This window comes from Lucilia sericata, unplaced genomic scaffold (genome assembly GCF_015586225.1).
Source record: "Lucilia sericata isolate MDLA Ls3-8-SP2 unplaced genomic scaffold, ASM1558622v1 Contig001272F_arrow, whole genome shotgun sequence".
Taxonomy (NCBI): Eukaryota; Metazoa; Arthropoda; class Insecta; order Diptera; family Calliphoridae; genus Lucilia; species Lucilia sericata.
In genome coordinates this window covers 21,261-48,956 of record NW_023995223.1, presented here as the reverse complement: position 1 = coordinate 48,956, position 27,696 = coordinate 21,261, and the positions used below count along the sequence as shown (strand labels likewise).

At 28.5% G+C, this 27,696-nt stretch overlaps 2 protein-coding genes across 6 annotated transcripts in view; both read right to left on the bottom strand.

The window, feature by feature from the left end:
• Positions 1-334: 334 nt before the first annotated feature.
• On the bottom strand, positions 335-3,106 carry LOC119610770 (zinc finger protein 33B-like). The gene is made up of 3 exons (XM_037966119.1): positions 2,265-3,106; positions 1,309-1,974; positions 335-1,250 (listed from the first exon to the last, which is right to left on the bottom strand). Exons 1-3 carry the CDS (start codon positions 3,033-3,035, stop codon positions 459-461), a joined length of 2,229 nt encoding a protein of 742 aa, XP_037822047.1. The 5' UTR covers positions 3,036-3,106; the 3' UTR covers positions 335-458.
• Positions 3,076-27,696, bottom strand: part of LOC119610768 (oocyte zinc finger protein XlCOF28-like) — a 30,305-nt gene continuing 5,684 nt past the window's right edge. Inside the window, exons 2-6 of one of the 5 annotated variants that reach the window (XM_037966114.1) lie at positions 13,254-13,430; positions 6,873-7,292; positions 6,123-6,797; positions 3,406-4,026; positions 3,076-3,340 (exon numbers count right to left, since the gene is read on the bottom strand). In XM_037966114.1, the coding sequence (XP_037822042.1) occupies positions 3,308-3,340; positions 3,406-4,026; positions 6,123-6,797; positions 6,873-7,292; positions 13,254-13,430 (1,926 nt within the window). In that variant the 3' untranslated portion in view covers positions 3,076-3,307. Of the gene's footprint in view, positions 3,341-3,405; positions 4,027-6,122; positions 6,798-6,872; positions 7,293-13,253; positions 13,431-14,059; positions 14,852-16,136; positions 16,245-16,327; positions 17,117-18,691; positions 19,606-21,088; positions 21,203-21,276; positions 22,075-25,938; positions 26,095-27,696 lie in introns of those variants that run through there. The other 4 variants (XM_037966116.1, XM_037966115.1, XM_037966118.1 and 1 more) reach the window with 4 other exon arrangements.

Here is a 27,696-nt window from a genome sequence, read left to right as displayed (position 1 = left end):
TTACAAAAAACAAAAATTCACCTTTGTTTACATGTCACAATATTGCCAATCTCAAAATATTATAAAAACGTAATAATTCAAATATATAACGGTTAATTTGTAGAATATTAAATCTTTTTAATTTTTAATGGTTAAACAGAACACAAAAATTAGTAAAAAGTTTAATGTGAACAGAATTTAACAAAGTAGACAAAGTGCTTCTGACATATAACCGATTCTATGTGGTAAATTTAATAAGAAAATATTTTTTTCTTTTTATTTCCATTTAATGTTCAATATTAAGAGTTTTTCTTTTTATTTTATATAGTTTACTTTTAAATAATACATTCATTTCTAGAGTTGATTACAATTCCTGTAGATTTCGTTAATTATTAATTTTTGGAACTTTTCGTCAGCTGATATATACAGGTATTTAAAACGAAAATAAAATATGAAGCTAAATATTAACAGATCAAATATTATTCCCCTTCCGAATCAAGTGCTCTTTTCTTGGCCTTTGATTTAAGTTGTTCCAATTGCTTTTTAATTTGCGGTAATTTTTCACATTCATCACAAACATGTGGACATTTTAAAAAACGATTCGATTGGAAATTATTGTGACAGAAATGACAACTGTATTGACAATGAGTTCTCATATGATTTCTGAGTATATATTGCTGATGGAAACGTCTAAAGCAAATATTACAGCCATGTGGTCTCTCCTCGATGTGTGTGCGCCAATGTTGCAAACGTTCCGTATTGCTGGTGAATACTGTTCCACAAACTTGACAGGGAAAACAGTTGTCGCTTTCGTGCTTTAGCATATGAGTAATAAAAACACTTTCTCTATATTCATTAAAAGTACAGATAGTACATTCAAATAGTTTGCCTTTTTCATGGCTTTTTTGATGGAGATTCAAAGATGATTCAGTTCGAAATGATCTATTACAATAACGACAAATGTTAGCTAAATCCTTTACATTTTTAAAATGCATTTTAGAGGCATGACAAATGACACTCCTTTCGGAAATAAATAATGAATTACAATATAAGCATTTGTAACGTATGTTATTGTTCTGGGATATTTGGTTAGTATTTGAACTGCTAACACTGGGAAAATTGTCTGTAATTAATTCTATTTCAGAGTCCTCGTCGTCATTTTCATTTAAGGAAGTAGAACAGTTGTCATTTTGCTCTATGTTAGCAATGGTTTGAGTATTGTCAGGATTATCCATCAAGACAGCTGCAGTATTTGTTTCTGCAGGATCAATCTAAAATGAAAATATAGTAATAAATCCTATTTTTAGGTCTTTTTTTTATTAAACTTACCTCAACTACTAGATTTTCAGGCAATTCTTTACATTTCCCACAAATATAGGGAGGATTTTGAGATAGCTCTGACTGAAATAAGGTTGAGCATACATTACATTGATATTCTTGTTTACGCAAACATGTTTTACAAGTACATGGTTTTTCAACACCATGCTCTTTCGTATGTTTCTTACGTTCCCGATTATTTTCGAATATCTTGCCACAGATATGACAAGGAAAACACGTGTCGCTCTCATGCGTTTTTAAATGAGCTAGAAAAAGACACCATTTATTTCTTTTAACCGGACAGAATGGACATTTCAAAATTAGGGATCTATGATTAGCCACAGCGTGTTTTTCTAAACTAACTTTACATTTAAAACTTTTTTCGCATTTGCCACATGTGAAAGAAGATCGTATGTGAATGTTTGTTTCAACATCATCATTTTCATCATCACTTGGTGTAAAAGAAGACATGACAACATCATCTGTTTGATTAATATTATTCTCATTATAGTCTTTTGCATTTTCTTGTTCCTTATTTGTAGAGGTATCATTTTCCTTTAAATAAACCACTTGTACAATTTCATTTTGTCCTTGTTGTTCCAAGTCTTGCCCGATAGATGTTATAGCATAAAATTCCAAGTTTGTTTCCAGTTGTTGAGATGTTGTTGATGAAGCTTCCTAAAATATAGTAAAAAGTAGTGTATAGTGAAGACTATATATAGTCTAGTCTAAAGTTAAGTCTACAGCGTAGTCTTTTGTCTGCTCTACTACTCTAATCTTTAGGCTAGTCTAAAGTTTAATATAGTTTAGTGTCTATATTTTAGTCTAAAGTATAATCTATAGTTTAGTATATAGACAATTGTATAGTCCAGTCCAGTATGTAGTCAAACTTTTATTCTACTCTATAATATGCTCTATTGCTTATAAGCTGTAGTCTATTCCTACTTCTATTATCCATTACTAATTACCTTATTTGAATAGTTTTCCACTTCCTTCTCACTTGCCAGCATCTGCCCTAATGAAGTTACATCCGAAATTTTTGGAACTTTACCGGCAGGAGGTTGTAAATCTTCTCGTTCATTAATAATAACTTCTTCTTTTACAAAATCACATTTCATTGGCTCTGGTGGATCGTCTGGTGTAATTGTTTCACTACTGAAATCATAGGCAGATTGACTTAATGAAGTAACATCAGAAATTGATGGAGGTTGATCATCTGTCGTGTGGCTTTTTGCATTTGGAGTAGGATTTTCCTGCTGTTTTAGTGTAGTTATATTTGAAGTTTTGGAAAGTTCCTGATTGCCAGTTGCTTCCTGTTTAACTGTATTACTCTGCATAAAGATTTGACTTTTTGGAGCAAGAAGATTTTGGCTTTCATCACTTTGCATTGTTTGTTGTTCATCTTGGATACTATTTTTAGCTTCAACTATTTCTGTAGTTTTCCCATATGCCGCTGGAATGTTATCATTTTGCTCTGGAAGGTATGCATTTTTATTTGGAGTTAAAACATTTATTGGACTTTCAGTTGTAGGATAACTTTCTCCCAAATTTATGTTGCCTTTTAAATGTTCCAAACGAATGTGACAAATGAAAACTCCTATATCACTGGTAGCTTTTTGGCAATGTATACAGACAAATGTCCATTTATCGGCATTATTTGTAACAAATATTTCGGCACATTTAGAGACACCTCCGGAAGCAGCATTCAACAATGAAGGCTGTAAAGTAACCCGGGACATGATGTATTTTTAATTATTTTTAAAATAACTCTACATCAAGGAATATTTTATTTTATTTATTTGTTGATTTTATTTTGTCAATAATAATGTAAACAATGGCAGTAAGTTGCCAGATATCTTTTATTAAAGCGATTTTTTAAAGTGTTTTTAGCGACTTTTTGCACATAAATTTATAATTTTAAATATAAAAAATTAAAGTTTAAATATAAAAAATTAAAGTTTTTTTAACGAAAAAAATTATGAAATTCTAAAGCTCCCATTTTCCCCATTTTTTATTCTTTGTAAACTGCCTCCTCTGCTGCATTCTAAAAACAAAACAAAAATGTATTAACTTTAGTTTTTTTTAATAATTTTTAAACGATTTCTTTACCTTTTCCCCTCCATCGGTCAAAGAAATATCCTTCAATGATTTTTTACATTTTTTACAGACATGCGGCGGTTTAGGGTCTTCTGCGACTGATTTAAATGTTGCACCACACAAATTACAATCATATTCCATATGTCCTTTCATATGACGACGTAAATGGTGTAGTCTACCATAACGCCTAAAACAAATAGTGCAGGCAAATGGTTTCTCCTGGGCATGACTATGCCAATGTTTCATACGTTTTTCAGGATTAGAAAATATCTTGCCACACGACTGACAGGGATAGCAGCCTTCACCTTCGTGCTTTAAAATATGTTTTATAAATAAATTCTGTGTAACTTCCATTTTACAAATGGGACAATGTAAATTTGAATGGAATACTAAATGGGCATTTAAGCCATTTATTGTTGCAAAAGATTTATTACATTGTGGACACTTTACTTCGTTGCAATCAAAATCTAGGATTTCGTCTTCGTCTACTTCTAAATTTGTTGAACAAAAGGAATTTATGTAAGAGACATTAAGTAGCTTATCTTTATTGTTGGCCGTTTTAACTTTTTTGGGTGTTTTGCCGGCCAATTGCTCTTGGCTCTTTTGTACATCACTTGCTGCTGGTATTTTAGACTAAAAGAATAAAGGATTTTCTTATTTACTTATGTATTATTATTTTCTTATGTACTTAAGTTAATATTTATTGACTTAACTTTACTTAAGTACTTATGTATATACTTTTGATAAGTAGCCTCTAGTCTGTTCTATAGTCTAATGTATAGTATAGTCTACTGTATAACCTATAATCTAGTCTATAGAATAGTGTAGTCTGTAGTCTAATCTATAGTCTGGTATATATTATAGTCTATTGTCTAATCTATCGTCTTGTTCATAGTGTAATCTATAGTCTAATATATAGTCTTATCTGTAGTTTAGCATATAGTCTAGTCTACTCTGTTGTCTATATTCTAGTCTATATTGTAGTCTATAGTCTAGTCTATAATCTAGTCTATAATCTAGTCTATACTCTAGTCTGTAGTCTAGTCTATAGTCTAGTCTACAGTCTTGTCTATAGTCTAGTCTAGTCTATAATCTTGTCTACAGTCCAGTCTATAGTCTAGTCTATAGTCTAGTCTATAGTCTAGTCTATAGTCTAGTCTATAGTCTAGTCTATAGTCTAGTCTATAGTCTAGTCTATAGTCTAGTCTATAGTCTAGTCTATAGTCTAGTCTATAGTCTAGTCTATAGTCTAGTCTATAGTCTAGTCTATAGTCTAGTCTATAGTCTAGTCTATAGTCTAGTCTATAGTCTAGTCTAGTCTAGTCTATAGTCTAGTCTATAGTCTAGTCTATAGTCTAGTCTAGTCTATAGTCTAGTCTATAGTCTAGTCTATAGAGTAGTCTATAGTCTAGTCTATAGTCTAGTCTATAGTCTAGTCTATAGTCTATATTCTAGTCTATATTTTAGTCTATAGTCTAGTCTATAGTCTAGTCTATAGTCTAGTCTATAGTCTAGTCTATAGTCTAGTCTATATTTTAGTCTATAGTCTAGTCTATAGTCTAGTCTATAGTCTAGTCTATAGTCTAGTCTATAGTCTAGTCTATAGTCTAGTCTATAGTCTAGTCTATAGTCTAGTCTATAGTCTAGTCTATAGTCTAGTCTATTGTCTAGTCTATAGTCTAGTCTATAGTCTAGTCTATAGTCTAGTCTATAGTCTAGTCTATAGTCTAGTCTATAGTCTAGTCTATAGTCTAGTCTATAGTCTAGTCTATAGTCTAGTCTATAGTCTAGTCTACAGTCTAGTCTATAGTCTAGTCTATAGTCTAGTCTATAGTCTAGTCTATAGTCTAGTCTATAGTCTAGTCTATAGTCTAGTCTATAGTCTAGTCTATAGTCTAGTCTATAGTCTAGTCTATAGTCTAGTCTATAGTCTAGTCTATAGTCTAGTCTATAGTCTAGTCTATAGTCTAGTCTATAGTCTAGTCTATAGTCTAGTCTATAGTCTAGTCTATAGTCTAGTCTATAGTCTAGTCTATAGTCTAGTCTATAGTCTAGTCTATAGTCTAGTCTATAGTCTAGTCTATAGTCTAGTCTATAGTCTAGTCTATAGTCTAGTCTATAGTCTAGTCTATAGTCTAGTCTATAGTCTAGTCTATAGTCTAGTCTATAATCTAGTCTATAATCTAGTCTATAATCTAGTCTATAATCTAGTCTATAAGTCTAGTCTATAGTCTAGTCTATAGTCTAGTCTATAGTCTAGTCTATAGTCTAGTCTATAGTCTAGTCTATAGTCTAGTCTATAGTCTAGTCTATAGTCTAGTCTATAGTCTAGTCTATAGTCTAGTCTATAGTCTAGTCTATAGTCTAGTCTATAGTCTAGTCTATAGTCTAGTCTAGTCTAGTCTATAGTCTAGTCTATAGTCTAGTCTATAGTCTAGTCTATAGTCTAGTCTATAGTCTAGTCTATAGTCTAGTCTATAGTCTAGTCTATAGTCTAGTCTATAGTCTAGTCTATAGTCTAGTCTATAGTCTAGTCTATAGTCTAGTCTATAGTCTAGTCTATAGTCTAGTCTATAGTCTAGTCTATAGTCTAGTCTATAGTCTAGTCTATAGTCTAGTCTATAGTCTAGTCTATAGAGTAGTCTATAGTCTAGTCTATAATCTAGTCTATAGTCTAGTCTATAGTCTAGTCTATAGTCTAGTCTATTATTATTAAATGAATACTTTACCTCTTCCTCATGACATTTCATATGCCTCCGTAAATGTTGTACTCTACCATAACGTCGATAACAAATACTACAGGGAAATGGTCTCTCCTGGTCATGACTATGCCAATGTTTCATACGAGCTTTCTGATTAGTGAATATTTTGCCACACGACTGACATGGGTAGCAGCCATCACTTTCGTGTGTTAAAACATGTTTTATAAAGAAATGCGGTGTAGTTTCCTGTTCACAAATGGGACAGGTTAAATTTGAATGGAATCTTAGATGGGCCCTTAAGCCATTTATCGATGCAAAAACTTTATTACATTCGCGACATTTTACACTTGTATTTTTGCCACGACGATGACGTTTCATATGCTCTAATTGTTTGAGTTTATTTCTGAATTTCTTTTTGCAAATTAAACATTTAAAGTCGTGTCTGGATAAAATACGTATTTTCCTAATACTAGGTTTTTTGCCTTTGTTACTACTATGAGCTGGCATTTCGTCTTCATATTCCTCTTCATTTAAGGAGTCACAGGTTTCCATATTGGAGTCATTAACTTGTTCATCATTTTCATTATTAGCCGGTTTAACTTTGTCAGTTACTTTTGGATCGGTTTTACCGGGTAATTGCTGTCGGTTATCTTGTGCCTCGCTTGGACTCATATTCGGTTCATCAATTGCTGACATATTAGACTATAAAAGTAAGATGATATTTTAGTTATTCATACAATATGTACACATATACAAGAGTATAAAACTAAATTTTACCTTGCGGGGTCTAAGATTCATAATGTTTTCATTCATCCCTTCCTCTATATGTTTGTTTTTACTATGTGTTGTTAAATGTACAAGTAGACCTGTACGCGTATTAAAACTTGTTTTACATTTGCCACATTTCAAGGATAATTTCTGACGGTATGTTTTAAAATTCTTTTGCAATACATGCTGCTTTTTGTCCTTTATAGTTTTATTGCGTTTTTCGCTTTGTCTCTTTAATATATCGTTAATAGCTTCATGTGTTACTTCCTCATCATTTTCTCGGGAAATTGTCTCATTTGTGTTATTGTTTTGAAGTTTATTAACATTAACGATGTTTGTTATGTTTCCATTTATAATCGGTTCTGATTCTTGTTTTACTATTGGCATAGGAAATAATAGCTGATTAGAGTTTTCTTGAGGATGGGTATTCTGAAAAGGGGAAATGTGTTTTAAAAGGGGTTCTTGTCTATTTTAACCTTAAAAAAAACTTAAAATTTATAATTTTATAACAAAATCTTCTTTAATTTACAAAAATTTTAATATTTTTGTTAACAATTATGAAAAATATTGAATTCCCAAATTGGGAATTAAAAATCCCCATTTTGGGAATTTGTTAAAAAGTCGAATTTTGCCATTTATCACATAATTTCCTTTCAATATAACAAATTAACTTGATTTTGTTAAAAAATTATGAAAAAAAGCGAATTCCCAATGTGGGAATTTAAAATCCCCATTTTAGGAATTTGTTAAAAGGAGGATTTTATTGCAAAGTTACATTAAAATATAACAAATTAAGCAATTTTTGTTAAAAATTCATAAAAATTTTGAATTCCCAAATGGAAGTGTAAAAATCCCCACTTTGGGAATTTTATTAAATGATTTCCTTTCAATATAACAAATTAAGAAATTTTTGTTAAAAATTATGAAAAATTTTGAATTCCCAAATTCGTTTTTAAAAATCCCCATTTTAGGAATTTATTAAAAAGAGAAATTTTTGCCATCTAACCCTGTATAACCCTTCAAATAATAACATTTTATTGAAAAAAAATCATAAAAAATCTAAATTCCCAAATTGGCGATAAAAAATCCCCATTTTAGGAATTTGTTAAAAAGTTGAGTTTTAGCATTTTATCAAAAAATAAATTTATTGAAATATAAAAAATACTTAGAAAAAGAAAAAATTTTGTAAAAAAAAGGTAGGTTTTTATAATTATTGGAAAAGTGTGTATTTCTATTCATCCTCCTTTCATTGATATACACCCATTATTTTGCGCTTTTTACTCCCTTCCACTTAACCTTAATTCTCCATATTCATGAGTTTTTTTATGTTTCCAAAGTGACGAACGATCAGTGAAATATTTTTCACATTGAAGACATTGGAAACGGGTAGCAGCTAGTTTAGTGTATTCATCTTTATGACTACGACGCATATGAAGATCTAAGCCGTGTTTAGAGTGAAACATTTTAATGCAATACTGGCATTTGTATGATGATGAGGACGGGGTGGAGGAGGTAGTTTTGTTGGGATTTTTCTTTATATAAACGCGTTTAGAGTTCTCTTTGGTAATGTCCAATGTGTCTTCATTCTTTGTTTCGTCTTCTTGTTTTATAACGCCCTCATTATCTGCTTCAATTTTCGGTATTTGTTTGGGCAAGACAAATTCCTCGGCCGCCTTTAACAAAGTAAAAGACTTGGTTAATATTTATGTTAAATTTTAAAAGAACTACCTTACCTCTTCAGTTTCTCCGCTCAAAGTGTTATTTTTCAATTGTTTTGTTATATCCGCCAATTTTATACAATTCTTACAAGAATACGGTGTTTTAGCAGCTTCTGCTATTGATCTAAATCTTGTGCCACAGGAATTACAATCATAATGCCGATGATATTTTATATGACGTTGTAAATGATGAAGTTTACCATAGCGACGATAACAAATACTACAGAAAAATGGTCTCTCCTTGTCATGACTATGCCAATGTTTCATACGTTCTTCTTGATTTGAAAATATTTTGCCACACGACTGACACGGGTGGCAGCCATCACTTTCATGTCTTAAAACATGTTTTATAAATAAATTCTGTGTAATTTCCAGTTTACAAATGGGACAAGGTAAATTTGCATGGTATTTTAAATGGCGATTTAATGAATTCATGGAGTCAAATACTTTATTACATTCTGGGCATTTGATTCCAAACTGTTTGTTGGCATAATGACGTTTCATATGCTCTGAATGATTGCGTTTATTCCGAAACATTCTCTTACACAATGAACATTTGTATTTGGATGCACAAATATTATTTAGGGATAAAGTAAATCTTCTCTTAACACTAGGCTTATTGGCTTCATCTGGCATTTCCTCTTCAAAGTTCTCTTCATTTAGAGAGACACAAGATTCTATTTTCCAATTATTAATTTGTTCATTTTCGTTATTAGCCGGATTAACTTTGTTAGTTGATTTCATATCTTCTTTATCGGCCAATTGTTGTTGGCTATCTTGTTCATCAGTGGAATTCCGGTTTGGTTCATAAACTGTTATCTTATTACACTAAAAGCAAAAAGGGATTTTTGAATTCCTTTAGACTATAGGCTAGACTATAGACTAGATTATAGACTAGACTCTTGACTAGACTATAGAATAGACTATCGACCCGACTAAAGACTAGACCATAGACTATAGGCCACAATATAGACTAGATTGTAGACCAGATTGTAGACTAGATTAAAGAACAGAATAGAATATAGACTAGAATATAGATTAGACTATAGACTAGACTATAGACTAGACTAGACTAGTATAGACTAGACTATAGACTAGACTATAGACTAGACTATAGACTAGACTATAGACTAGACTATAGACTAGACTATAGACTAGACTATAGACTAGACTATAGACTACTAGACTAGACTATAGACTAGACTATAGATTGGACTATAGACTAGACTATAGTCTAGACTATAGACTAGACTATAGTCTAGACTCTAGACTAGACTATAGACTAGACTATAGACTAGACAATAGACTAGACAATAGACTAGACTATAGACTAGACAATAGACTAGACAATAGACTAGACTATAGACTAGACTATAGACTAGACTATAGACTAGACTATAGGCTAGACTATAGACTAGACTATAGACTAGACTATAGACTAGACTATAGACTAGACTATAGACTAGACTATAGACTAGACTATAGACTAGACTATAGACTAGACTATAGACTAGACTATAGACTAGACTATAGACTAGACTATAGACTAGACTATAGACTAGACTATAGACTAGACTATAGACTAGACTATAGACTAGACTATAGAATAGACTATAGACTAGACCATAGACTAGACTAGACTAGACCATAGACTAGACTATAGACTATACTATAGACTAGACTAGACTATAGACTAGGCTATAGACTAGACTATAGACTAGACTATAGACTAGACTATAGACTAGACTATAGACTAGACTATAGACTAGACTATAGACTAGACTATAGACTAGACTATAGACTAGACTATAGACTAGACTATAGACTAGACTATAGACAAGACTATAGACTAGACTATAGATTAGACTATAGACTAGACTATAGACTAGATTATAGACTAGACCATAGACTAGACTAGACCATAGACTAGACTAGACTAGACCATAGACTAGACTAGACTAGACCAATGACTAGACTATAGACTAGACTATAGACTAGACTATAGACTAGGCTATAGACTAGACTATAGACTAGACTATAGACTAGACTATAGACTAGACTATAGACTGGACTATATAGACTAGACTAGACTATAGACTAGACTATAGACTAGACTATAGACTAGACTATAGACTAGACTATAGACTAGACTATAGACCTAGTCTATAGACTAGACTATAGACTAGACTATAGACTAGACTATAGACTAGACTATAGACTAGACTATAGACTAGACTATAGACTAGACTAATAGACTAGACTATAGACTATACTATAGACTAGACTATAGACTAGACTATAGACTAGACTATAGACAAGACTATAGACTAGACTATAGACTAGACTATAGACTAGACTATAGACTAGACTATAGACTAGACTATAGACTAGACTATAGACTACAGACTAGACTATAGACTAGACTATAGACTGGACTAGACTATAGACTGGACTAGACTATAGACTGGACTAGACTATAGACTGGACTAGACTATAGACTAGAATATAGACTAGACTATAGACTAACTATAGACTAGACTATAGACTAGACTATAGACTAGACTATAGACTAGACTATGACTAGACTATAGACTAGACTATAGACTAGACTATAGACTACACTATAGACTACACTATAGACTAGACTATAGACTAGACTATAGACTAGACTATAGACTACACTATAGACTAGACTAGACTATAGACTAGACTATAGACTAGACTATAGACCAGACTATAGACTAGACTATAGACTAGACTATAGACTAGACTATACACTATAGACTAGACTAGACTAGACTATAGACTAGACTATAGACTAGACTATAGACTAGACTATAGACTAGACTATAGACTAGACTATAGACTAGACTATAGACTAGACTATAGACTAGACTATAGACTAGACTATAGACTAGACTATAGACTAGACTATAGACTAGACTATAGACTAGACTATAGACTAGACTATAGACTAGACTATAGACTAGACTATAGACTAGACTATAGACTAGACTATAGACTAGACTATAGACTAGACTATAGACTAGACTATAGACTAGACTATAGACTACTAGACTATAGACTAGACTATAGACTGGACTAGACTAGACTAGACTATAGACTAGACTATAGACTAGACTATAGACTAGACTATAGACTAGACTATAGACTAGACTATAGACTAGACTATAGACTAGACTATAGACTAGACTATAGACTAGACTATAGACTAGACTATAGACTGGACTATAGACTAGACTATAGACTAGACTATAGACTAGACTATCTACTAGACTAGACTATAGACTAGACTATAGACTAGACTATAGACTACTATAGACTAGACTATAGACTAGACTATAGACTATACTATAGACTAGACTATAGACTAGACTATAGACTAGACTATAGACTAGACTATAGACTAGACTATAGACTAGACTATAGACTAGACTATAGACTAGACTATAGACTAGACTATAGACTAGACTATAGACTAGACTATAGACTAGACTATAGACTAGACTATAGACTAGACTATAGACTAGACTATAGACTAGACTATAGACTAGACTATAGACTAGACTATAGACTAGACTATAGACTAGACTATAGACTAGACTATAGACTAGACTATAGACTAGACTATAGACTAGACTATAGACTAGACTATAGACTAGACTATAGACTAGACTATAGACTAGACTATAGACTAGACTATATAGACTAGACTATAGACTAGACTATAGACTAGAGACTATAGACTAGACTATAGACTAGACTATAGACTAGACTATAGACTAGACTATAGACTAGACTATAGACTAGACTATAGACTAGACTATAGACTAGACTATAGACTAGACTATAGACTAGACTATAGACTAGACTATAGACTAGACTATAGACTAGACTATAGACTAGACTATAGACTAGACTATAGACTAGACTATAGACTAGACTATAGACTAGACTATAGACTAGACTATAGACTAGACTATAGACTAGACTATAGACTAGACTATAGACTAGACTATAGACTAGACTATAGACTAGACTATAGATAGACTATAGACTAGACTATAGACTAGACTATAGACTAGACTATAGACTAGACTATAGACTAGACTATAGACTAGGACTATAGACTACTATAGACTAGACTATAGACTAGACTATAGACTAGACTATAGACTAGACTATAGACTAGACTATAGATTAGACTATAGACTAGACTATAGACTAGACTATAGACTAGACTATAGACTAGACTATAGACTAGACTATAGACTAGACTATAGACTAGACTATAGACTAGACTATAGACTAGACTATAGACTAGACTATAGACTAGACTATAGACTAGACTATAGACTAGACTATAGACTAGACTATAGACTAGACTATAGACTAGACTATAGACTAGACTATAGACTAGACTATAAAATTTTACAAAATTTTCTATAAAAATTTAAAATAAAACAAAATTATAGCCAAAAATGCCCCCCAAAAACTGAGTTCCCAAATAGATTATGAAAAAATCCCCATTTTGGGAATTTGAAAAAAAAAAACATAAAACTTTACACTAATTTAATATTTATAAAATATAAAATAAAACAAAATATTCGAATAAAAAATATCCTTAATCGAAATTATTTTCATTTGTTACCTCGTTATCATCTTCTCGGGAAATTGTGCCATTTGTATTATTACTTTGTAAGCCGTCCAGTTCAGCATTAATATCAACGACATTTGATATTTCTTCATTTATAATTGGTTCTGTTTCTTGTTTTATTGCTATCATAGGAAGTAATGGATAATTGGAGTTACCTTGACGATTGGCATTCTGAAAAAAAAGGGGAAAGATTTTTTAAAATTGTTCATATACATTTTAACCTAAATACACTTAAAATTTAGAATTTTATAACAAAATTTACTTAATTAAATAACAATTTTAAAATGTTTGTTAAAAAAAACCTGTAAATTAATGAATTCCCAAATTGGTGATCAAAAATCCCCCATTTTGGGAATTTGTTAAAAAGTAAATTTTTTACAATTTTATCTTTTAATAACCTTTTAATATAACAAATTAAGTGCTTTGTGTTGAAAATTCATTAAAAATTTTAACGCCCAAAAGGGATTTTAAAAAATCCCCATTTTGGGAATTTATTAAAAAGTAGTTTTTTGTCAATTTTACCTTTTTATAACCTTTAAATATAACAAATTAAGAGTTTTGCTGAAAATTCCTTAAAAAAATGTAAATTCCCAAAAGTGATTTTAAAAATCCCCATTTTGGGAATTTGTTAAAAAGTAGTTTTTTGTCAATTTTACCTTTTAATAACCTTTAACTATAACAAATTAAGAGTTTTGCTGAAAATTCCTTAAAAAATGTAAATTCCCAAAAGTGATTTTAAAAATCCCCATTATTGGAATTAATTAAGAAAAAATTTTATTTTTGTCTTTTATTATATTATATTTATTAAAATGTAATAATTTAAACAATTACAGAAAAATTTTAAATTCCCAAATTGTTTAAGTTTTTCTATTCTTTTTTATACTATCCAAAACACGCTTATTACTCGGCAAAGTTCTTTGATGCTCCACGGTCTTCTTAATTTCGGGATCTTCTTCACACTTGCCACAAACATAGGGATGCCCTGGAGTTACCGTTGATTCGAAATTATCCCCACAGAATTGACACATGTAAATGCCATGTACACGCATATGATTTGTCAATATAAATGTTTTCGTAAAACGACGATAACAAATGTGACAAGCACACGGTTTCTCCTCGGCATGGGTGTGCCAATGTTCAAGACGTTCTTCTTGTGTGTGGAAAATTTCGGCACAAACCTGACAAGGATAACAAGTTGGACTTTCATGCGATTTAACATGAGCTAAGAATTCACTTTCACGGAATTCGGCATAAGGACAGATGGGACATTCAAATTGGTTATTTATATCATGAGTCCGTATATGATATACTAGACTCGATCTAATTTTAAAAGATTTCTTACAAAGGTGACATTTATGTTTACGGCGTTTCTTCTTCTTATTGCGTTTATGCATTCGAGCGATATGAGCATTTAGATTTCTATCGTTATGAAAATTTTTACCGCAACACATATAGTCACCAGCGGCTCTTGAGGGATTTGAATCGTCAGGTTTATGTAATGCATCTACAAATTCTACATCAGAATCTGTTGATACGTCAGAGTCTTCATCAGTAGTTTGTGTGTCTGAGACTTCTGGGATTGCCGGGAGTTTCTAAAAATATGTAAAATATTTATTAAAATTATTTTTATTATTAATTTGAACATTTTATGTTGAAAACTCTTAAAAAACTAAATTCCCAAATTGGGATAAAAAAATACCCATTTTGGGAATTCATAAAAAGTCTAAATTTGTACTATTTTTTACACAATTCCTTTAAATTGCAACAAAATTGGCAAAAATTCTTTAGAAATTTGAATTCCCAAACTGGGATAAAAAAATTCCATTTTGGGAATTCATAAAAAGTAAATATTTTTAAGATTTTCTGAAATATTTATAAAAAATTTTAATGTAAAACTACTTATTTCTTATAATTTCAAGAAATTAAACTCATAAATTACAAAAAATGCATTTTTTTGAAATTCCCAAAAAGTGGGGATTTTATAAGACAATTTGGTAATTCAGTTTTTTAGGGAAATTTTAATAAAAAAAATTTAGTTTTTTAATTTCAATAAAACTGTCATGTTTTATCGCAAAAAAAAAAATATATTTTTGTCAATTCCTAAAAAGTGGGTATTTTATCAAACAATTTGGGAATTCTGTTTTTTAGGGAAATTTTATTAAAAAATGTTAATTTCTTTAATTTAAATAAAATTATGCAGTTTAATTACAAAAAAAACATCTTTTTGACCAATTCCCATAAAGTGGGGATTTTTTTAAACCATTTGGGAATTCAGTTTTTTCCAGTTTAGGAATTCAGAAATTTTAACGGAAAACTACTAATCTATTATAATTTCAAGAAATTATATTTAAAAATTGCAATAAAGTACATTTTTTTGAATTCCCAAAAAAATGGGGATTTTTTAAAACAATTTGGGAATTCAGTATTTTTGGGGAAATTTTAATAAAAAATGTTTAATTTCTTGAAATTTAATAAAATTGTATTGCAAAATAAATAAAAATTTGGCTTTTTGACAAATTCCCAAAAAGTGGGGATTTTTTTAAAACAATTTGGGAATTCAATATTTTTGGGGAAATTTTAATAAAAAATGTTTAATTTCTTGAATCTTAATAAAATTGTGTTGCAAAATAAATCAAAATTTAGCTTTTTGACAAATTCCCAAAAAGTGGGGATTTTTTTAAAACAATTTGGGAATCCAGTTTTTTTTTGGGGAAATTTTAATAAAAAATGTTTAATTTCTTGAATCTTAATAAAATTGTGTTGCAAAATAAATCAAAATTTAGCTTTTTGACAAATTCCCATAAAGTGGGGATGTTCATGCCCATTTTAGGAATTTAGTTTTTAGGGAAATTTTAGTAATTTAATAGTACAAAATACCTTCTTATACAAAGAACCACTGCTACGAGGCTTATTTTCATCCGTTATAAATTCCACATCTGAATCATCTTCTTGAGAGTCATCCTCCTCGAGATTAATAGAGATTTCCTAAAAAAAAAAACGCAAGCCATCCCCCCCAATCAAGAGTAAATTTTATTTTAGTTAAAACGTTGATTAAAAACTCAACTTACTTCTGCCGTTTGACGATATTTTGCCTGCAATTCTTTGATGCGTTCCTTCATACAACTCCGACAAAAGAAGGGAGGACGTGTATCAGTTGCATGGAATCCTGTCTTACAGCTGCTGCACTTTACAGCCTTGTGCACTTTGAGATGTTTAATGAGATATTTCTCTTTCTTATAACGACGAAAACAATAATTACAACCATATGGTTGATCCTTTTCATGAGTATGCCAATGATCAAGACGCTTTTCGTGGCTGTCATAGATTTCGCCACAAACCTGGCAAGGAAAACACGTTTCACTTTCGTGTATCAGAACGTGTGTCACAAAATAGGGTTTATAAAATTTTGACAGACAGACGGGACATTGCAATTGATTGTTTCCCTCATGTGAACTGGAGTGACCCTTTAAGCCGTTTTTACTTTTGAAACCTTTTTTACAGATAAGACAACTGTAGGGATAATTTCGGATATTATTCATCAAGTGATGGGTTTTTATGTGATTAAGGACCGTGGTCTTATCATCAAAAAGTTTATAGCAATATGTACATTTTAAGCTTGTAATATGCTCTTCTGTTAAAATATTGTCATCATCATTATCCTCGTATCCATCGTTATCGTTATCATCATCATCTTCGTCTCCATCTTCTTCATCACTAGTTAGTGTTATCTTTTCCCCTTCTTTATCGTTGTTGTTCTCTACCACGTCTGTTATAACAAAATATTGTATGTTTTCTTGTGATTTTTGTTGTTCCATTATTATCTGTTCCCCAAAAGCTTCATTTTTTACAAGGGGGTTCTAAAATTTTGCAAAAATAATACAGTAAAACTTATTTTAAGGATTTTTTTTTAGAGAAAATTACAAAAATTTTGGATTTTATTAAAAAGTACATTTTTATTAACGTAAATTTAATAATTTATACAAAATTTTCAGTTGAAAATTCATTAAAAATTCAAATTCCCAAAAGAGATTTTAAAAATTCCCTTTTTAGGAATTTTTTAAAAAGAAGATTTTTTGCCATTTTAGCTTTTAATAACCTTCAAATATAACAAATTAATTATTTTTTGCTGAAAAATTATTAAAAATTTTAATCCCCAAAAGGGATTTTAAAAATCCCCCATTTTGGGAATTTGTTAGAAAGTAGATTTTTTGCCATTTTGGCTTTTAATAACCTTCAAATATATCCAATTAAACATTTTCTGTTAAAAATTCCGAAAAATATTGAATTCCTAAAAGGGATTTTAAAAATACCCAATTTTGGAAATTTGTTGAAAGTAGATTTTTTGTCATTTTACCTTTTAAGAAACTTCAAATATAACAAATTAATTATTTTTTGCTGAAAATTTATTAAAAATTCAAATTCCCAAAAGGGATTTTAAAATCCCCATTTTGGGAATATGTTAAAAAGTAGATTTTTTGCCATTTTACATTTTAAGAAACTTCAAATATAACAAATTAATTATTTTTCGCTGAAAAAGCATTAAAAATTTTAATTCCCAAAAGGGATTTTAAAAATCCCCCATTTTGGGAATTTGTTAAAAAGTAGATTTTTTGCCATTTTAGCTTTTAATAATCTTAAATATAACAAATTAATTATTTTTTGCTGAAAATTTATTAAAAATTCAAATTCCCAAAAGAGATTTTAAAAATCCCCCATTTTGGGAATTTGTTAAAAGATAGATTTTTTGCCATTTTACCTTTTAATAACCTTCAAATATATCCAATTAAACATTTTCTGTTAAAAATTCCGAAAAATATTGAATTCCCAAAAGGGATTTTTAAAATCCCCAATTTTGGAAATTTGTTGAAAGTAGATTTTTCGCCATTTTACCTTTTAAGAAACTTCAAATATAACAAATCAATTATTTTTTGCTGAAAATGCATTAAAAATGTTTATTCCCAAAAGAGATTTTAAAAATCCCCAATTTTGGGAATTTGTTAAAAGATAGATTTTTTGCCATTTTACATTTTAAGAAACTTCAAATATAATAAATTAATTATTTTTCGCTGAAAAAGCATTAAAAATTTTAATTCCCAAAAGGAATTTTAAAATCCCCATTTTGGGAATTTGTTAAAAAGTAGATTTTTTGCCATTTTACATTTTAAGAAACTTCAAATATAACAAATTAATTATTTTTCGCTGGAAAAGCATTAAAAATTTTAATTCCCAAAAGGGATTTTAAAAGTCCCGTTTTTAGGAATTTGCTAAAAAGTAGATTTTTCGACATTTTACTTTCTAATAACTTTTATATATAGCAAATTAATTATTTTTTTGCTGAAAATTCATTAAAAATTTTAATTCCCAAAAGGGATTTTAAAAATCCCCATTTACGAATTTTATTAAAAAAATGGTAATTTTTGTATTTTTATTAATGTATATTCATTAAAATGTAATAAATTAAACATTTTTAGAAAAATTTCGAATTCCCAAATTGTTTATGGAAAATCCCTATTTTGGGAATTTCTTAAAAAGTTGTTATTTTTGACAATGTCTGCCTCTATTCCTCTTCATCCGATTCAAAAACACGCTTATTATCCGCCAAAGTTCTTTGATGCTCCACAGTCTTCTTAATTTCGGGAATTTTTTCACATTTACCACAAACATAGGGATGCCGTAGAGTTTGCGATGATTCGAAATTATCCCCGCAGAATTGACACTCGTAAAAGCCATGTATACGCATATGATTTCTTAATATAAAGGGTTTCCTAAAACGACGATGACAAATTTCACATGCACACGGTTTCTCCTCGGCATGTGTGTGCCAATGTTCAAGACGTTCTTCGGAAGTCTTGAAAATCTGGGCACAAACCTGACACGGATAACATGTATCACTTTCATGTAACATAACATGCGATAAGAAGATATTCTCTCGGAATTCTGCATTAGGACAAAGGGGACATTGAAATTTGTTGTTTTTATCATGAGTCCGTTCGTGAAAAACTTTACCCGATCTAGTTTGAAAAGATTTCTTACAATATTGACATTTATATTTAAAACTTTTCTTATTGGGCCCATGTTCTCTTGAGATATGTGCATTTAGATTTCTATTGTTATGGAAATTTCTACCGCAGCACTTATATTCACGACGGCCTCTATTTGCGGGTTTTGATGCATCAGGTTTATGTAATATATTAACAAATTCTACATCAGAATCTGTTGATTCGTCAGAGTCTCCATCAATATTTTGAGTATCTGAGTCACAAAATGTAACGCTCTCGAATGGAAGGGGCTCGCTAGGGTTATTTAAAGTTTTGCTGGTATTGTCTTCTCGGGTTGCAGAGATTTCCTAAAAAATATAAAAATATTTATTAGAATTTTTTTTTTCTTTTTTTTGCTGAAAACTCTTTACAAAAAAAAAAAAATTCCCAAATTGGTATAAAAAATCCCCACTTGTGGAAAAAGTCAATATTTTTTAATTTTTGACACAATTTCTTTAAATTGCCACAAAGTATTTATTTTTGACTAAAAATTCTTTAGAAAATTTAATTCCCAAACTGGGATTAAAAAATCCCCACTTTTTGGGAATTCATTAAAACTCAATATTTTTTAAATTTTTACTTAATTCCTTAAGTTTTAACCAATTAACAATATCTTGGTAAAAATTAAAAAAAAAATGAATTCCCAAACGGGATTAAAAAATTTCCTCTTTTAAAATTTGTTAAAAATGAGAATTTTACCAACGAAATTTCTTTAAATTTTTACAAATTAATTAATTTTAATTAAAAAATTCCTTAAAAAACTAAATTCCCAAAAGGGTTATAAAAAATCCCCATTTTGGGAATTCTAAAAAAACAGATTTTTCAAAATTGTATAACATAATTTATTTTAAATAAAACAAGTTTAACATTCTGTATTAAAAATTTTTAAAAATTTAAAAAAAAACTGGGGAAAATTGGGGTTTTGTTAAATCTTTTTAAAATTCAAAATTTTACGGAAATTTTAACAGAAAGTGCTTAATTTGTTATATTTAAGGAAAATTTTATAAGAAAATGACAAAAAAAAAACTTTTTTAAAAATTCCCAAAGTGGGGATTTTTAAATAGTTTGGGAATTCAATATTTTGCGGAATTTTTAACAGAAACTGCTTAATTTGTTATATTTGAGAAACATTTTATTAAAAAAATTACAATAAACAAACTTTTTTTCAAATTCCCAAAATGGGGATTTTTTCAAAATAGTTTGGGAATTCAATATTTTTAAGAATTTCTAACAGATAATGCTTAATTTGTTATATTTTATAGGAAAATTTAAAAAAATTACCATTTTACAAATTACCATTTTACAAATTCCCAAAATGGGGATTATTGATGCCCAGTTTGGGAATTTAGTTTTTAGGAAATTTTTAACAGAAAACGATTCATTTTGTATATTTGAAGGAAATTATATACAAAAATTACAAAAAATCTAACTTTTTACAAATTCCCAAAATGGGGATTTTAAATCCCAGTTTAGGAATTCAGAAATTTTCATGGAAAATTACTAATTTGTTCTAATTTCAAGAAATTATATTGAAAATTTTCAAAAAATTTACTTTCAGCAAAATTTCCAAAAAGTGGGGATTTTATTAAACAATTTGGGAATTCAGTTTTTTAGGGAAATTTTAATAAAAAATGTTTAATTTCTTTATAATTAATAATATTAGGTAGTTTAATACAAAAAATTGAATTTTTTACTAAATTCCCAAAATGGGGATTTTTTAAAAACAGTTTGGGAATTCAGTTTTTTTAAGGAAATTTTATACAAAATTAACAAATTAAATATTATAAATACCTTATGATACAATGAAGCACTGCTGCTAGGCTTATTTTCATCCTCCACAAATTCCACATCTGAATCATCTTCTTGCGAGTCATTCTCATCCTCCGCGAGATTTATAGAGTTTTCCTAAAAACACCACCAAACGCCAATTAAGAGTAAACTTTATTTTAGTTAAAACTTTGGTAAACAGCTCCACTTACCTTTGACGTTTGACGATATTTTGACCTCAATTTTTTGGCGCTTTCCTTCATGCCCGGCTTATTAATACAACTCCGGCAAATGAAGGGAGGACGTGGTTGTGTATCAGCTGAATAGTATTCTTTCTTACAGAAACAACACTCCAGGGGCTTGTGACATTCGAGATGTTTAAAGAGATATTTCTCTTTCTTATAACGACGAAAACAATAATTACAGCCGTATGGTTGTTCCTTTACATGAGTATGCCAATGATTAAGACGTTTCTCATGGCTGTCATAGATTTCACCACAAACCTGGCAAGGAAAACATGTTTCACTTTCGTGCATTACAACGTGTGTCACAAAATATGTTCTATCCAGTGTTGACGGACAGATAGGACATTGTAATTGATTGTTTGTCTCATGTAATCTGGAGTGGCCCTTTATACCGTTTTTACTTTTGAAACCTTTTTTACAGATATGACAACTGTAGGGATAATTTTTGACATTATCTATCAAATGATGGGTTTTTATGTGATTAAGGACAGTGGTTTTATCATCAAAAAGTTTATAGCAATATGTACATTTTAAACTTGTAATTTGATCCTCCGTTAAGATATTGTCAATATCCTCGTATTCATCATTTTCCCCGTCCTCATCTTCGTCTTCATCTTCTTCATCAGTAGTTAGTGTAATCTTCCCCCCTTCTTCATCATTGTTTTCGTCTACATCTCTTATATAAAAAATTTGTATGTTTTCTTGTGGTTTTTGTTGTTCTATTACCAGCTGATCCCCTAAAGCTTCATTTTTTACAATGGGGATCTAAAATTTAGCAAAAATAATACAGTAAAACTTATTTTAAAGATTTTTTTATACAAAATCTTAAATAATTAAACAGATTCACTTTTTTTGCAATTCCCAAAAGTGGGGATTTTAAATCCTATTTTAGGAATTCAAGAATCTTAACAGAAAATTAACAATTTATTATAATTTCTTGAAACTATATTAATAAATTGCAAAAAATTTACTTTTTAACATATTCCCAAAAGTTGGGATTTTAAATCCCAGTTTAGGAATTCAAAATATTAAACAAAAAACTCGAATTTTTTATATTTTCTTTGAAATATATTAATAAATGATCAAAAATTTACTTTTTTCTAAATTCCCCAAAAGTGGGGATTTTAAATCCCAGTTTAGGAATTGAGACATTTTGTTATAAAAACCATAAATTTATAATAATTTGTTGAAATTGTGTTAATAAAATACAAAAAATAAACTTTTTACAAATTCCCAAAAAGTGGTGATTTTAAATCCCAGTTTAGGAATTCCGAAATTTTTACAGAAAATCATAAATTTATAATAATTTGTTCAAACTATGTTAATAAAATACAAAAAATTAACCTTTTAATAATTTCCCAAAAAGTGGGGATTTTAAGTACCAGTTTAGGAATTCAGAAATTTTGTTAAAAAACATAAATTTGTAATAATTTGTTTAAACTATGTTAATAAAATACATAAAATAAACTTTTTACAAATTCCCAAAAAGTGGGGATTTGAAATCCCATTTTACACATTTGGAAATTTTAACAGAAAACGACCATTTTATTATAAATTCTTGAAAAAAAAAAGTTACAAAAAATACACTTTTTTCTAAATTCCCAAAAAGTGGGGATTTTAAATCCCAGTTTAGGAATTCCGAATTTATTACAGAAAACTAAAAATTTATTATAATTTTTAGAAATAATATAAATAGATTACAAAAAATCCACTTTTTATTAAATTCCCCAATTGTGGGTATTTATATAAGCATTTCGGGATTTCAAATTTCCCAAAAATATTCACGCGAAAATTATTAATTTTTAACAATTTAATGAAAATACTTTAAAAATTTACCCAAAAAACTAATTTTTCTGAATTCTCAAAAAGTGGGGATTTTTAATTCCAGTTTAGGAATTATGAAATTTTAACGGAAAACCACCAATTTATGATAATTTCTTGAAATTTTATTGAAAAATTAAAAAAAACTAAATTTTTTCTAAATTCCTAAATTGTGCTAATTTTGAAAATTCGAATTTTATTTCGAAAATTTGAAATTAATTTCGAAATTGAGTTTTTAGCATAAAATTAATTTAAATGTTATCTTTTATGTATTTCTAATGATTTTAGCTGCAAAATATGCAAATTTTATAATTTTTAGACATTTTCGAAAATTTGAACTTAATTTCGAAAATTCGAATTTAATTTCGAAATTTAGTTTTTTATGGAAATTGACTTAGAATTTTAATATTTTGTAATTTTGAAAGCTTTTAATAAGTTTTCCCGCTATTTAGAGACTTTTGTAGTAATTTCGAAAAGTCGAACTTAATTTCGAAAATTCGAACTTAATTTCGAAATTTACTTTTTTTATAGAAAATAGTCTTAAATTTAATTTTTTTATAGTTTTTTAAATGTTTTCGAGTTTAAAAGAGGGGTTTGTGCTAATTTCGAAAATTCGAACTTTATTTCGAAATTCACATTTTTTACACAAAATGGCTTAAAATTTGATTTTTGAATGATTTCTAAAGATTTTTATAAGCTTTCCAAGTAATTAGAGGCATTTGTGCTTATTTCGAAAATTCGAACTTAATTTCGAAATTTAATTTTTTACACAAAGTGGTTTAAAATTTTTATTTTTATATAATTTTTATAGTTTTTATGAGATTTTGAACTTATGAGGGGGTTTTGAGGTAATTTCGAAAATTCGAACTTAATTTCGAAATTAACTTTTTTATAGAAAATGACCTAAAATTTTATTTTTGAACGATTTTTATAGTTTTTTATCTGTTTTTGGGCTTATAAAGGGAGTTTTGTGCTAATTTCGAAAATTCGAACTTAATTTCGAAATTCACTTTTTTACAGAAAATAGTCTTAAATTTGATTTTTTTATGATTTTTATAGTTTTTTAAATGTTTTCGAGTTTAAAAGAGGGTTTTGTGCTAATTTCGAAAATTCGAACTTAATTTCGAAATTCACATTTTTTACGCAAAATGGCTTAAAATTAGATTTTTGAATGATTTCTAAAGATTTTTATAAGTAATTAGAGACATTTGTGCTAATTTCGAAAATTCGAACTTAATTTCGAAATTTAATTTTTTACACAAAATGGTTTAAAATTTTTATTTTTATATAATTTTTATAGTTTTTATGAGATTTTGAACTTATGAGGGGGTTTTGAGGTAATTTCGAAAATTCGAACTTAATTTCGAAATTCACTTTTTTATAGAAAATTACAGAAAATTTAATTGTTGAATGATTTTTATGAATTTTTAGAAGTTTTCGGGCTTATTAGGGGCATTTTGAGTTAATTTCTAAAATTCGAACTTAATTTCGAAATTCACTTTTCAACCGAAAATGACCTAAAATTTAATTTTTGAATCTTTTTTTGAATTTTTTATGAGTTTTCCTTTCAATTAGAGGATTTTGCACTAATTTCTAAAATTCGAACTTAATTTCGAAAATTCGAACATAATTTCGAAATTCACTTTTTTATAGAAAATTACCTAAAATTTAATTTTTTAACGATTTTTATAGTTTCTTATGGGTTTTTGGGCTTATTAAGGGAGTTTTGTGCTAATTTCGAAAATTCGAACTTAATTTCGAAATTCACTTTTTAACCGAAAATGACCTAAAATTTAATTTTTGAATGTTTTTTTATAATTTTTTACGAGTTTTCCTCTCAATTAGAGGATTTTGCACTAATTTCGAAAATTCGAATATAATTTCGAAATTCACTTTTTAATAGAAAATTAGCCAAAACTTAATTTTCTAATGATTTTTACATTTTTTTATTGGTTTTTGGGTTTATTAAAGACATTTTGAGCTAATTTCGAAAATTCGAACTTGATTTCGAAATTTACTTTTTTAAGAAAATTTCATAAACAAAATAAAACTATTTTTTTTTAATAGTTTTAAAGCAAGTTTTATTGATTTTAAAACATAATAATTAAGTTTTAAACTGTAATAATATAAACGAACGACTTTCCCAATTCGCCGCCCATTTTATTTCACGGCGAATTTTACAAGTTTTTAGACCTCTTCATGTATCTTTAGATGATGCATTAGAAAATACTGTTTGGTAAAACGTTTATAGCAATGTCGACAATAGTATGGTTTCTCTTTGGCATGAGTTTGCCAATGTTTCATACGTTGCTCCTGGCTAGAGGCAATTTTGCCGCAAACCTGACACGGATAGCAAGTCTCACTTTCGTGCAGTAGAACATGTGCAATGAATTCGTTTTCCTTGAAACCAGTTAAAGAGCAAACGGTACAATTAAATTTATATCTTTCATTGTTGTGAGTTTTTTGATGAAAAGTTAATATGGTTTTTGTTTGAAAGGTCTGAGGGCAATGGGAACATTTATAGGGAGCAGTACGTTCTTGGATATTGTCAAAATGACTACGTTTCAGGTGATAATTTAAGCCCCGCTTTGAATTATAAAGTTTATCGCAATAAAGACATTTATACTTTTTGTGTAAAGGTCGGCTTTTGCTTGTTGCTTGAATTTTACTGCTAGTACTGGGTTTAAGGTCTTGATCAGCCACAAGTTCCGCATTCAAATTTCTTTCGCTGCTGTCATTTGACTCCTAGAAGGTTAGTATTTTTATTATTCTAAAACAAAAATTCTCTTTAAATCCTCCTTTTCTTACCTCTTCAAAATAATAGCCATCTCCTTCTTCAATGTCAGCAATAGGTTTGAACTCTTCTTTGTCCTCTTTATCGCTGTCATTTTCATTATTTTCGTTTTTGAAACTCAAGATTACTTGAGTTTCTTCTTGTTTAATTTCAGTTATTGTAAAAAAATCCTGAAAAATAAAAAAATTGTTCAAATACGAACTTAAACCTAAAAAACTATTCGAAATTAAGTTCAAAATTAATTTTTTTTTATAATAAAAATGTCATTTATACACAAATTTGGGAAAAAAACACATCTTTAAAAAAAGTAGTAAAAAATACTACTATTTTAAATTTTGCTAAAATGTGTTAGTTTACTTTAAAAATATTGAATTTCTAAGTAAAATTCTTTTTTTTTTACAACAATTTGTTGAAAAACTACCTTTTTCAAATAGTAGTAGAAATACTACTTTTTTAAATTTCTCGAAAACTTTTTTTTTTAAAAAAATCTCAAATTAATAGCGCAAAATTACTAGAAATAAGATTTTTTTACAAAAATTGCTTGAAATGTCGTATTTTTAAAAAGTAGTAAAAATACTACTTTTTTAAATTTCACTAAAACTTATAGTTTTATTATAAAAAATATTATATAAATTATAATTTTATGTAGAAAAGCACTCAAAGTACGATTTTTTACAAAAATTGCTTCAAAGTACTGCATTTTACAAAAAGTAGTAAATATACTACATTTTTCAATTTCACTAAAACTTGTATTTTTGTTGAATTTCTAAGTAAAATTCTTTTTTTTACAACAATTTGTTGAAAAACTACCTTTTTCAAATAGTAGTAGAAATACTACTTTTTTAAATTCCTCGAAAACTTTTTTTTTTAAATCTCAAATTAATAGCGCAAAATTACTAGAAATAAGATTTTTACAAAAATTGCTTGAAATGTCGCATTTTTAAAAAGTAGTAAAAATACTACTTTTTTAAATTTCACTAAAACTTATAGTTTTATTATAAAAAATATTATATAAATTATAATTTTATGTAGAAAAGCACTCAAAGTACGATTTTTTACAAAAATTGCTTCAAAGTACTGCATTTTACAAAAAGTAGTAAATATACTACATTTTTCAATTTCACTAAAACTTGTATATTTGTTTAAAAATCTTAAATTTTTAGTAGAAAATTACTAAAAATATAATTTTTTACATAAAACCTGCATTTTTGAAAATATAGTAAAAATACTACTTTTTTCATATTGTATTGTAACTTGTATTTTCATATAAAAAGCTTTTATTAATAATATCACACTACTAGATGTAAGATTTTTTTCAAAATTTACTTGAAAAAAACTACATTTTACAAAAAGTAGTAAAAATACTACTTTTTTAAATCTCACTAAAATTTATAATTTTGTTTAGAATTACTGCTAATTTAAGCACAAAATCACTTAAAATGCCATTTTAGACATAAATTATTTCAAAGTAACGCATTTTTAAAAAGGAGTAAAAATACTACTTTTTTAAACTTCTCAAAAACTTTTATTTTTCACTAAAACTTACAATTTTGTTTGGAATAACAGTAATTTTAACACAAAATCACTTAAAATACCATTTTTTTAAATAAATTGTTTCAAAATATCGCATTTTTGAAAAAGTAATAAAAATACTACTTTTGTAAAATTTCACTAAAACTTATATTTTGATATAATAATCTTTAATTAGTAGCGAAAAATCACTAGAAATAAGATTTTTTATAAAAACTGCTAAAAACTACATTTTACAATAA

What these genes read in the sequence shown, in the direction of transcription:
- LOC119610770 (XM_037966119.1), bottom strand. Translation starts at nt 3,035, where the DNA reads ATGTCCCGGGTTACTTTACAGCCTTCATTGTTGAATGCTGCTTCCGGA. An exon ending in TGGAAAACTATTCAAATAAG is followed by an intron (nt 1,975 to 2,264) that starts GTAATTAGTAAT and finishes ACTATATTTTAG; the next exon opens with GAAGCTTCATCAACAACATC. An exon ending in CTGAAAATCTAGTAGTTGAG is followed by an intron (nt 1,251 to 1,308) that starts GTAAGTTTAATA and finishes TTTTCATTTTAG; the next exon opens with ATTGATCCTGCAGAAACAAA.